The sequence below is a fragment of the Homarus americanus genome, unplaced genomic scaffold (genome assembly GCF_018991925.1).
Source record: "Homarus americanus isolate GMGI-L3 unplaced genomic scaffold, GMGI_Hamer_2.0 scaffold49667, whole genome shotgun sequence".
NCBI classification, from domain to species: Eukaryota; Metazoa; Arthropoda; class Malacostraca; order Decapoda; family Nephropidae; genus Homarus; species Homarus americanus.
In genome coordinates this window covers 6,532,867-6,545,956 of record NW_024738608.1, presented here as the reverse complement: position 1 = coordinate 6,545,956, position 13,090 = coordinate 6,532,867, and the positions used below count along the sequence as shown (strand labels likewise).

Here is a 13,090-nt window from a genome sequence, read left to right as displayed (position 1 = left end):
GTCAAACTGCAACTATGTGGGCCAAACCACCACATCACCTGGGGTCTGGTAGGATATTCATACCACGTCTTAAGAAATTCACATCACCTGAAAATGCATTATACTGGCTGTTACTTTGATGATACAGAAATTATGATCACCAAGATGCTACATGGATGAAATTTGAACCAGATTCAGTACTGTACCAGATACAGTAGTTGCTAAATATCTGGTACATCCCAGTTTGAACTGTACTTCTTTTATTGGCAAACCAGGTAAATGACTAAAAATTTAATACTGTACTACTCATTCTAATATTATCACAAAAAAACTATTTCATTGAAGTGCAAACAACATTTGTGAATTCAAAATTCTTTCATTTTTTTCCTCGGTACAACCTCTTCATATCTAAATAAACTTGATTCCTGGCTATTGCCCTCACAGCAGCGACTCTTTTTGGAGGATTTCCAATACTGTACTATATTCAGATATCCTTCCATAGTGTTTGCAAGGATTCCTTTATTAATTCATTTGAACATACAAATCACTATCCCCCTTCATACCATACAGTTGATCTCAAATGAAGGAGATTTGATACAACAGTTGCCCTTTAGGAATTAGGTTTCAGTAACCCTTTCCCCCTGATTGTCGCATATTATAATTTTATTATGACTACTGAGACGAGATTAACAAGCTTAGGGAAACCTCTGGGAGACAAAGGGTTAAATCTGAGTCTAACCAATCACCAACAAACAAGCCGAGAAAAACTGAGTACAGTACTGTATGATCTTGAGTTCAGGTCATTCCAACCTTTCTAATTCAGTTACTTATCACATACCACTGAGTGTAGACGTCTGATTGGCTAAATGTCATGTCCCTATTGTGTTATGTCAGGGACTAGTGGCAGGACTAAAGCTATCCTTGGTGTTATCAACTAATTAAGACAACTATTCTTATACATTGTATCTGTTGTTTCATAAGGTTTGTTGACTTTGTTTACAAATCTTTTAGATCCTAGGCTAGCATTCATTAATACAAAGAAAAATATGAAGAAAAAAATATACTAAAATTCCAATTCCTGTCACCTAATGATCCTCAAGTATTTACATGCCAGATACTGCCATGTGTCCATAGAATTTTGTCCACAACTGTACTTCTAAACAATTAATAAATCAACCCTGGGTAATATCAAGGAGTATATCCAATTACAGTACTGATAACCCCCAGAATGTAGCACAGTACAGGTAGTCCCCGACTTACGACGGACTCGACTTACGTCCACCCGCACTTACGACCGCCTCAGTTGTACCAAAATGTGGTCAAATTATGTATTTTTGAGTCCCAAAGTCAGTACACAGACAAAATTTTCATCTGTAATTCACTTTAAAATGGCTGGCAAGCTTAAAAGTGAGTGTTTTGTGGTGCTAAGAAGATAAAGAGAACCAAATTTTTTATTTTCTATGCGTTATTTAAGCATTTCCGACTTACGACCTGGATGTCAGTCCCTAAGCCTGTCGTAAGTCGGGGAGTACCTGTATTCCAATAGCCATCTAAATACAAGCTGCACAAGAAGAGGGATTTCAGGATTAATCCTCCACTTCTGAAGTAACATTGTTTGAATGTTTTATTTATCAGACTGGCAGCCAAGAAGAGAATTTGTAATAGCCGAAACAGATTTTTACACTGTTTTAGTTTTACAGTAATACATGGACGTTTTGTCCTTTCTCTTGTGTAATAATGTTGTAAGTAAAATGAACTCTCAATTTATAATGACGCTTAATCCTTTGCTTTAAAAGAAATACTCATGTACTCTTCAACAAAATCAAGAGAAATAATGTATGGCAAATTTGCTTCCAGGAACAGCTGTAACAAATATCTGGCAACCAGAGGTAAATAATATTAAAATTTTTGTACCACTAAACCTGAAAAAGTTTATTGGTACAGTACTTCCAAATGTAACAGCAGAAATAATTTGCATTAAGTTGGACTTCCAACAATTATTCTGATGGTTTCTTCCACTTCATTTTCTTATGCGTGTTTGTTCTGTCGTTGTGAGTGTCCTGGATATTGTCCATGTTATCACCCGTGAAAATGCCCATATCCTGTCTATGGTTGCTGCCTTTGCCTGGGTTATTCCCCCTAAAGTTTCCTCTTCCTTGATTTCGGTCTTTGTCATTCCCCCTAAAGTTTCCCCTTCCTTGACTTTGGCCTCGGTCATTCCCTCTGAAGTTTCCTCTTCCTTGACTTTGGCCTCGGTCATTCCCTCTGAAGTTTCCTCTTCCTTGACTTCGGCCTCGGTCCTTCCCCCTAAAGTTTCCCCTTCCTTGATTTCGGCCTCGGCCATCCCCTCTAAAGTTTGCTCTTCTTTGGCCTCTGCCTCGGTCACTAAAACTCCCCCTGTCATGGTTGCTGCCATTACCTCGATCACTGTCTCCACCTACTCTTATTTGTTGGAATTGATCATCCCCCTCTCTTTTATATTTGCAACCTTTGACATAACTCCTTTCACTTGCATCATCTTCAAGATCTCTCTTGGTGCCTGTGTCATAGTCATCAAGATGGTCACTTTTCCTTTTACTGCTTTGATAAAACACTGTGGCCATTTCCTCTGCAGCCACATCAGTATCCATTTGGGTGCCTGTCTCTGGCTGTGGAGCCCTGAGGAGGAACAGTGAGATAATTTAGAGGTTTCTTGCACATACAGTACTATAAAATACAGTAGAACCTTAAACATCTGGAAATCAATACTATGTAAGTCTCAGAAACCCAGATTATCTGAAGAAATAATCATTATGAAAATTCACTTGACAATGCAAGATTAAAAGAATAGTAAGAGGACAATAAATGTTTAATAAATGATGATCAATAAATTCACAAAGTGCCTCCAAAGAGAGTGGTAGATCAGCGGACAAAATTCCATAAGGCTACAGTGTTTTTAATGTGCAGACAGTGATACTACCGAATTCTTGAACCTCTTGCAGGAGAAAATGGAGCCATATTTCTAAGTAAGTAAACTCGATTTTCCTGGTACTCAATGATATTTTTACAGTATTAGTTATGTTAATTATTATCCACATATAAATATCTTTAAAAAAATCATCTGAACTTGCATGCACGAGAGGGCTAAAGAAGTTTGGTAATGCCACATAGGATGGTTGGTTGCAGCAGGTTGGGGGACATTACTTTTGTCCTAGATTGTGCCACGGCACTGCATGATTTCTAAACAGCAATGTTATTATATATGAGCCACCACATCACTTCCACTTTGTAGTTGACACACACATATGAGCCCCAATATGAAAAACATAATGAGTTCTCCATACAGATAAAAAAAAAGAGCTCCAGAAAACCCATATGATAGAAATTTATGCAAATTATATGTCAAAAGAATATAAAAGATTATTAAAATTTTCAAGTCATAGAAATAAATTACCTGTGGGCTGAAACTAGCATTAACAGAATGGAAGGCATGGGAATTAAACTGGTTGGGGTTTCAGAATGGTTGAGAGGACTGAGGATGTGAATTATGAACAGTGGAATAGCCCAAAAAAGGTGGTCTGATAAGGTGAGGAAATATGTGGAGAAAGCCTGAGGTTAAGATGACAAGAGGTTATACTGAAGTTATATAACAGATGTGTATGGCATAAGGAGACAACATATATCATAAGGGAGAAGGTAGAGGGAGTACTGCATATGGAATAAAAAAGACAAAAGAAACACATATTGAGGAGTCCTGGAGGCCCTCCCACATGAGAGTTTTCTGATGGTCTGAGGTACTGGAGATAAAGATAAAAGGTAGAGAAATACTGTAAAAGGATTGATAACTTACTTTATGACTTTGTAAATGCCTGTTAATTTATCATCATTTATTTTCTCAATGTCTGGATCCATCCCTCCAAAGGATAATCGGCAAGGCAAGAACTCCATGCAGTCGAAGTATGAGTTCAACATCACAATGCGGTCTCTGTAACATTAACATAACTGAAATTTTTTTCACCAACAAAAATATTTAACTTGGGTACATCCTTCATTCCATCCCTACCATTCACTTTTGAAGTAACTCTTTTAGCCACTTTGTGATCTCATTCTCACAATACAGTGGTCCCTCGGTTAACGAACGCCTCGGTTAACGAATTACCTTCCATTAGAATCTTCATTTCGGTTAACGAACAAAAATTCGGTTAACGAAATTTTTACGAAAATGTTTCGACATGCTTTGGCTTGCTCACCAGCTGGGAGATTAGTCCGCCAATACTGAAATCGGTTCTAGGGATTACATTCGTTAAAATTGGAGTAAATATCAAGAAGGTTGTACTAATCAATAATTTTTCAAGTTTTATATTAAAATTTTTAGTCATTTTAACACTTACGCCGTATTTAACATAATTGCAGTACAGGGAACTAGTTTCTGGTGCGCCAATCAGCCATTTCAATTAATCCCATATGTTCTGTTGTTCAGTTTAAGCGTTTCCCGCTTTACGCGGGCCTCCGTGGGTTCAATTGACCGCCAGTTAGTTACATCATACACAACGCACGCACGCATGCACACACACACACACACACACACACACACACACACACACACACACACACACACACACACACACACACACACACATATATATATATATATATATATATATATATATATATATATATATATACTGTATACACACACAGTATTGTGGGGGCGGAGGGAGGGATTCAAAAGTACTCCTAACAAAAAAAAATAAATAAATGAACTCAAATTGTGAATAGAGAACATCCAATGAGAAGACTACCAGAAACTAGTTCCCAAACAGACTTGATAATTACAGTTCTTTGCTCAATTTCTGAGTAAATATTTAGATTGTGAAGCAGACCAATCTTACCTGCACCTGTCCCGTCATTTATTATGCACCTGAGATTCCACTAAGGCTTATCATGGCCCAACTCCTAAAATAACTTTACACCATATGCCATAATTCTCTAAGGTAAGAAGTGAACATTTTAATTACCAGTCATCCAACAGGCCCAAATTAGATTGTACTGTGCCAAGGATTCAAATTATTTTTCAAGAGACATTATGATCAGAAATGAATGTACAGTATAAATCCACACAAAAATGGATAGAGAGAAAGTACTACCAGGTCCCCACTACATGACATGAGATAAATATATTGAACAGTGTTAATTCTTAGCCAAATGAAACATAGTGACAGTAGGAAAACCTGTGGATATAACACCACTGTGAGTTTGGGCAGCAACATCTGAGACTGTGACACTGGACTAGGCCTAAGCAACACTACAGTAATCTTGGCAGTGATTCTCAGTGGCAGTCTCAACTCATTCCATCAAGCCTAAAATAAGTGGAACAATGCCCTAACACGGGTGGGCAAAGTGCGGCCCGCGGGCCACATTTGGCCCGCCAAATTATTTCTGTGGCCCGCCATTGCATTTGGCAATCAGAAAAAAAATTCTTATTAATTACAGAAAGGACAATTTTGGAAGTTGGGTGGACATAGCAGCAATACTGGCTCGTCGCTGTTAACCTGTGGCCCGCGAAGTGTGCCACCATTCATGAAGTGGCCCTCCATCAAAAATAATTGCCCACCCCTGCCCTAACAAAATATCTATCCACAATCTTTTCTGACAGTGATTTCTTATTATGTAAAGTCCAATTAAAAATACATAATTTTTACAAAAGGGTAAATTATTACTGTTCTCATACTGTACTTACAGATCATTCTCCAAACACTGTACAGTACTGTATTTATTAGTCTCTATTTGGTAACTTCTCCTAAAAAATTTTTGCTTTATTCTTGCTCTCTAATGTACTAGAGCAAGACAAAATAAAAAAATAAATAAATAAATTAAATAATTATAATAATAAGAGCAGAAAATTTCCATTGGAGAAAGCTAAGTATATTGCAAAGTTAGTAAAATAATACAGTAATTATGCCGAGGCAGCTTTTGATTGTGGACACTGCAAGAATATGAAGGCTTGAAACTTAAAGGCAGATACAGTACAGGTTGCTCTCATTCATGCTGAAGGTTGTGTTCCCAGAAAAGACTACCATAAACAAATGATTGCAGAACTTAGTGGTACCAACTTTTGAGTCTAGTCTTCAATCAAAACGACTAAATCTATTTCCATTTTTCTAACTGGGTTCCTACTCTTGTCATCTTCTAGGCTGAAAATGTAGTACCCTATACAGGGTAGTACATTGTTTCATGGTACTGTACAGCATTCCTACATTTGTCTCTATTCCTCTAGATAACTAGATTCTTGACTCCTTCACTGCTAAGTCATGCACCTGCTTTACCATTTTCAAGACTTTTCAATATTTACCATAGTTTCTTTTATTAACATTTTAGGTTTTTTCAGTGGTTCTTTATTTGCAGACTAACTTGAAGAATACTTTAGGGGAGACTCTCAATGTAAAAAAGATGAAATCAAGTAAATGCGTAGAATAAAAGTTTATATAAATCAAACTCCATGTGCATACTGGCACAAACAAAATCTGGGTTGTAAAAAGTCAACTGTATTAGTACAATTACAGTACTTGCAAACCCAGCGTAAACAAGGGCAACCTGTAGGCTTAATAAACACAAGCACAACCTAAACATGAGGACCATCTGTCTAATGAAAAAGTACTGTACACATTATCACAAAAATAGTTTGACAGTGTTTGATACACCCTTCATGTAGAATGAAACAGTGCTGTCAAATATTTACAGATCATTAGCTACATTGTAGGAAAGTATATCATGTAGAGTACTAAAATGAACAGTAAAAATTTCACATATGTACGGTTTATCCCATTAATGTACTTTCAACTTACGCTCCATCAAGCAGTGATGATAATTGGTTCTGGTACAGGTGTTGACGCTCTTCATTTTCTTCTTGAAGCTGTGCCTTTTCTTTGCTCTTTTTCATAAACTGAAACAAAAAAGATGTTTTATGATCAATTTAAGGTTTTTCCAGTAACTCACATGTTCCCAACCTTCCTTACTAAGTTTATATCATCCAGAGTGTATCACAAACACACACTCTTACACCAAATACATCCACACAAAACAATAAAACACACAAGGAAACTACTGTAATGATACTATACATTATTTTGTATAGTTCAGCCTTAACCTTACCTTACCTTATTAACCTAATGGCCACCCACTAGAGGTGACCATGCTGAGGGAAGGAGGCCAGTGGCCAGTGTGGGATCCTTCCATTGTTCCTGACAATTTTGTCAAGGGCTATTTTGAAGCCCAGTACTGTTCTTGATTCCACAGCTTGGGCTGATAGACTGTTCCATAGGTCTACCAGTCTGTGTGAAACAGTATTACCTTATATTTGTTCTGCGTGATAACTTGGTGAGATTGTAGTTGTGTCCTCTTATGTTGGTGGTGCGGGACATCACAAAGAAATATTCTGGGTTCATGCTTCAATAAGAGCCACTCTATTGTACCTTGTCTGAAGGGTTGTTAGTCCTAAGGCCCTCAGTCTCTTTGGATTACTGAGATGACATAATTCCAGAATCATCTTAGTTACCCTGTGTTGCACCTGTTCTTAGGATTTTAGATCTTTTTGGAGGAAGAGTTTCCATGCCTGTACAGTATACAGTAATCCTGATTGGGACATAGCTATCCTTGGGATTTGCACAGTTAAAGGAGCATTTTCCTATCCTTGTATTTGAAGGTATTCCTTATAATTCCCAAATCTCAATTGGCTTTTCTCACTATTTCCTTCCGCTTATCGACAGTATCCAAGAAAGTGTTATTAATAGAATATAGCAGTTGTGAATAGGGGTGTTGTACCCTTTGTGTAGGGTCTTGCATTTCGTAATGTTAAAGAGCATTTGCCAGTCTTGAGACCATTTGAATAGGCCATGCAGGTCTTTCTGCATTGTTGCAACATCATCCTGACTTGCTACCTTCTCATATACTGTATCTTTGTGTCGTCCGCAAACTTGACAATGTGACTTGATGTACAGGTGTTTTCATCATAGGAATTTTTTCTTTACTACAGGTAATTTCGACAATTTTAAGACATATTTATTCTATGACATTTCCCTCGCAAACAACTTATATTTGCTGGGGGGGTCCAGGGAGATGGAACCCCCTTGTTAGGAGGTTAGGTTAGGTCATTTGTGAGTGAAACATCATAGAAGTAAAGTGTCTTAGAATTGTCTGAACTACTGATTGCAAAAATAAAATTCCTATAATTTCCTTGTTGTCCAAAAGTAAAAATTTACCCAGTCATCAAGTATACAGTACTACCCTTTCTTAGATATTCAGGAGGTAAGAAACAAGCTTTCTTCTATAGATTCTTTTCCTAAAATTGCTCCTTCTTTCATTACAAAGGGTAACGGTGGAGCAGGTCGTTAGTACCAGAAAGACTTTATAGAATTGCACCAAATACTATTGGGTGATACTGAATACAAAAATGGAAGTGACAAGGCACAAAACCTATTAGCACCTGACTTAACTTATGTAACCTCACCTGTGCATTTCTTACTCACTATCATACAAACATCTTTCTCTCTAAACAAAAGAACAAATTCAATCGAATATAAATCATAATAAACACGCCCAATGAGATCGTTGTTCATTTCTTGACACATGAAGAAAGACAGCGGATGCTCCCACATAACAGACAATGTGAACCAAAACATGGTCGCCACGGGAGATCCAACAGTGCCATAATTATGGTAAATAATTTATTTCCTTGCCTACAAAGCACATAAAGACTTGATATTACTGCCATATGATCAGTGTTCACAGTGTTTTTACCCCATTATTTCCCTCTTCTTTCATGCCATACCCACTAACAAATAATTTATGATCAACACATAAGTCAAAAAGAAAAACAAATACAAAATGTATTCATATTTTCTTACTCAGTATCATCCAAACACCTGAAAATTTGGTGCAATTCCATAAAACCTTTTTGTGCTAACCGTCTCCTCCGCCTTTATTTTACAAAATTGTATGGTATTTTAAAAAACGAGTAATCACATAAAGCGACCCAAACAAGGTAAAATTTTAGTTTTGGTCATCCCTGTACATGTATTTAGATATCAAACCTAACCTAACCTAGCCACAGAACCAAGGAACCGGGGCACCCCATTTCTGTTTGGGGTTAAATTCCTAAGATTTCCCGGATGACCGAAACTATAATACCCCCAAACATAGCTGGAGCAAATCACTCGGCAATAACCAAATTTTACAATACAGTATAATATGAAGCCTTGAATTGCAAACATCGAATACACATGTATATTTTTCAAGCAAACACACAAAAATCATTTAATATTTTGAATCATGAATAATACTATTAGTACAGTATTACGGAAATAAGAACATAAGAATGGAGGAAACTGCAGCGGGCCTATTGGCAGTCCCATTTACACCCAACCCCTATTGCTCATATATCCATCCAGCCTGTGTTTGAAGCTATCCAGCGTGTTCAAGTTAATGATATTAAAATATTTAGATACTTTCTATATTCGGAAATTACTAGTACAGCTGTCTATCTTTACCTTAAGATCTAAGACTCCCTTAGAAAGCTTTTTCGCTAAAGGTTTCTGCATTTTGAAATAATTCTCTAAGACTTATCACAGCCTCAAGGCGACTCAGGCGACCAGTCTCCCTCACAACACGGCTCATGCTCGGTCTGTTTACATGATATTTCTGAAAAAATACTAATGTCAAGAAGTGCGTCTGACATAAAATAAATTACCGTATATACCCCTCACTATATAATAATAATAATAATAATAATAATAATAATAATAATAATAATCTAAAGTAGTTTGTCACTTCACTGTACCTTCGGAAATCACTCGTTTTTGAGATCCCCCGCTGCCAAAAATAAATATCAACATCAAATAAAATACAAAAAAAACATCGGAAAACACAATGCTTAACTCTAAATCCAACCTAACCTAACCTAACCTAGAATGGGTAAATTTACATTCTCAATCAAAATGGCTCTTGAGTTAAGCAATGTGTTTTTCCGATGGTTTTTATTCGATTTTGATATTGATTGCTGTCGAAAATCACTCGTTTTTAGATACCCCCTCCCAGACTACCAAAAAGGTGATTTCCAATGTGGGGTAAAGGATGTTTGGTTCACACTCAGGATGGAATGGAGAAAGGAAACTCACAATGTGCTCTCTATATACATGTTGTATTGGATGTACAATGCAGCTTGGTGCTGGGAAGGCAGCATGGTTACAAGCGTGATGTAGAGAGAGCTGGTTGGTGAGGGTGCTCAGAGGAGGACCAGCTTGTGGGTCACCATGCTCGCCGGCGGGAGCGAGGGCCGCCAGGCAGCGGCGGAGGAGGTGTTGCTTGCTGTGGCTGTAGGTAGAAAGAGGACAGGTCACCACGAGGTCAGGTCTTAAATAGCGGGGGGTAGGCGTGGCTTAGTAGTTGACCCCCGCTCCGTGATGTATGGCGGCGCTGGTTGACCTAGACCACGAGGCATACACTGGGGAATTGGTGGGGTCGGCTACTCAGCGACAAACAGCGTTTGTAGGGGAGAAATCCACTACACCAACAAAGATTGCAAAAAGTAAAAGTTGGTTTCTGCAATATGTAACCTTCATTTACATCTGAACGTTTCTTAAAAATATTTATGTTCAGTTGATCAGTTTGTCTGAGTTAAGGTCATGTAGATGACCACCATGAGACTGATGGTCTAATTTTTCTTTTACTATTTAATATGAAGATTTTCTCTGCTATTACCTATACATTGTAGTGGATTCCTCCCCTACAAACGCTTGTCGCTGAGTAGCCGACCCCGCGAATTCCCCAGTGTATGCCTCGTGGTCTAGGTCAACCAGCGCCGCCTTACATGACGGAGGTCAACTATTACGCCACACCTACCTCCGCTATGTAAAACCTGACCTCGTGGTGACCTAGCTCTCTTTTGACCTACACCAACCAACACCTCCTCCTCCTCCTCCTGCCTGGCAGTCCTCGCTCCCGCTGGCGAGCATGGTGACCCACAAGCTGGTCCTCCTCTGAGCACCCTCACCAACCAGCTCTCTCTACTCAACGCTTGTAACCATGCTGCCTTCCCAGCACCAAGCTGCATTGTACATCCAATACAACATGTATACAGAGAGCACATTGTGAGTTTCCTTTATCCATCCCATCCCGAGTGTGAACCCAAACATCACGTACCCCACAACGTTACCAAACGTTTTAACAGGTATTCACACCTCTAAATATTTTTTGTATTCCAAATTCCAGACTTTGTCTTACAATTTCACACCTTTGTGTAAAATAAGCATATGAAATTGAAGAATACAGAATAATTTACTTTTATTCAACTTTCCACACATTACGGGAGAATAAAGGAGGAAAAATTGGACAATCAAGCAACTGCCTTAGTGACTGTGTGGTGCGAGTCACGTGTTTTCAAGTGAGTTACATGGTGATTGTAGGAATGATGAAACACTGAACGCTTATTTGTAGACCTATTCTAAACACTTGGGATAACATTAACAAAAGTTCGTGAAAGAAGTACAGTACTGTCCAGTAATCATACTTGTATTTTTTCTATTTTTCATTAAAAAAAATTTATGTTCATAAATTCTGGGTTTTCACTCGTAAATTGTGACCTGCCTGTTTGATTTACATTTTCAGTGTCGAGCATCTACTGTACAATTTTTAGATAAATAACAAGAAAGTTGAGTGGGTGAAGTCATAACTGTCAATTCAATAGCTTTGCACTTTCTGGGGTACTAACATGTCTGAATAAAACAAAAAACCCAAACAATAAATCTGAGTAACTATGATCTATTTTCAAGACATGGAAGCTCATTGTACCCAGCAGTGTTGGTAGCGAGGCATTCAAAGATCATGCCCACCTTGAAACCTTTAATAGGATAAGTTACTTCAGTTTTAGGATCGTGGGACATCCTTTATCCCAAGTTCCCATATTCATGTTGAGAATATGTAAGCAAATGTGTAGTTACTTCTATTACCACTTTTAGTCCTGCTCCATCATCTTCTATGCTTGTCATCCACAACTATCTCCATTTCTTTCTTTGAGGTTTCTATACCCACTGATCCAACCCCACATTGAAGTGGAAGGGAAGTAAAAATGACACATTGATGGCAACAATTAACAGAATACACTACTGATCTATAAATCAGGTTGAATAAAACAGTTCATACCAATATATGTTTATTAAGTGAAAACCACAGATAGCAGCACTTGCATCTTTAGGTCACAGTGACCTGGGTGCTACAGTACTCTTTGTAACCTCACCTCTGTCTTGAAATACACAAAATATATAGTATAGTAACAACTGTAATACCTTTCAAAGTAACAAAATTATAACAAACATTTCAAATTTCTTTTTCACATTCATTTCATTTAAATAGCCCCTGACAATCCCTGGATCAAAGGCGTGCCATCCTAACCGACGAGAGAAGGAGGTGAAGATTCCACCGGGTAAGGCATGACAAAAAGTAAAAATGACAATACTATAATATATATATATATAAAACAATGTAAAGATGAAAAACAAATAGAAAGAGAAATGAATAATAATAATCTGGGGCATAACTGCTCAGCATAAAATTGTTTGCATTAATGTTTCACACAGACTGGGACACCTTCTACCCAGGGGTTGTTTCTGGTGTACATTTGGGAAGACTGGCAGAATGACTCATCTTAGGCGAATGTTTCCAATTAGCGTTGGCCAGGTTCAGGTTAAAGGGTCGTCAACGTGCAGCAAGACAGTGAGGAAGATCCACTTTGTGATGGTGGTGGTGTTGTTCCCACCACCTGGTACTCAAATAAGCTTGATGGGGCTTGTGTAAGTCCAGGTGATACATGTGTTAGTGTCCCCCTTAATTTAACATTAAATTAGGGTTCAACATAGTATTAACTTAAGATACCCAAAAAAAAAAAAACCACACAGCATCATGTAATAAAAATACCAGACAGAGATGATCCCCCAATCAATCTGTCCAGTGTATAAGCAAGTATTAATTTCGCTAAGTATAGCTAAAATTCTTTGTCCCTACACCATGTACATTAAAAAAAGAAAAAGAAAAAAGTAATTATAATAATTGGCACCCAAGTTAATCCTAGGGTTTGTTTAAG

The 13,090-nt window shown here is 37.8% G+C and overlaps 1 protein-coding gene across 1 annotated transcript; it reads right to left on the bottom strand.

Moving 5' to 3' along the window:
• Nucleotides 1-1,896: 1,896 nt before the first annotated feature.
• On the bottom strand, nucleotides 1,897-9,629 carry LOC121874194 (putative carbonic anhydrase 2). Its single transcript, XM_042378196.1, has 4 exons — nucleotides 9,504-9,629; nucleotides 6,804-6,901; nucleotides 3,809-3,943; nucleotides 1,897-2,637 (listed from the first exon to the last, which is right to left on the bottom strand). Exons 1-4 carry the CDS (start codon nucleotides 9,552-9,554, stop codon nucleotides 1,977-1,979), a joined length of 945 nt encoding a protein of 314 aa, XP_042234130.1. The 5' UTR covers nucleotides 9,555-9,629; the 3' UTR covers nucleotides 1,897-1,976.
• Between the last annotated feature and the right edge of the window lie 3,461 nt (nucleotides 9,630-13,090).

Coding starts and splice junctions, on each gene's coding strand:
- LOC121874194 (XM_042378196.1), bottom strand. CDS start 9,554: ATGCAGAAACCTTTAGCGAAAAAGCTTTCTAAGGGAGTCTTAGATCTT. Junction 3,944..6,803: donor TCATCACTGCTTGATGGAGC/GTAAGTTGAAAG, acceptor TTAATGTTACAG/AGACCGCATTGTGATGTTGA. Junction 2,638..3,808: donor GGCATTTACAAAGTCATAAA/GTAAGTTATCAA, acceptor GTTCCTCCTCAG/GGCTCCACAGCCAGAGACAG.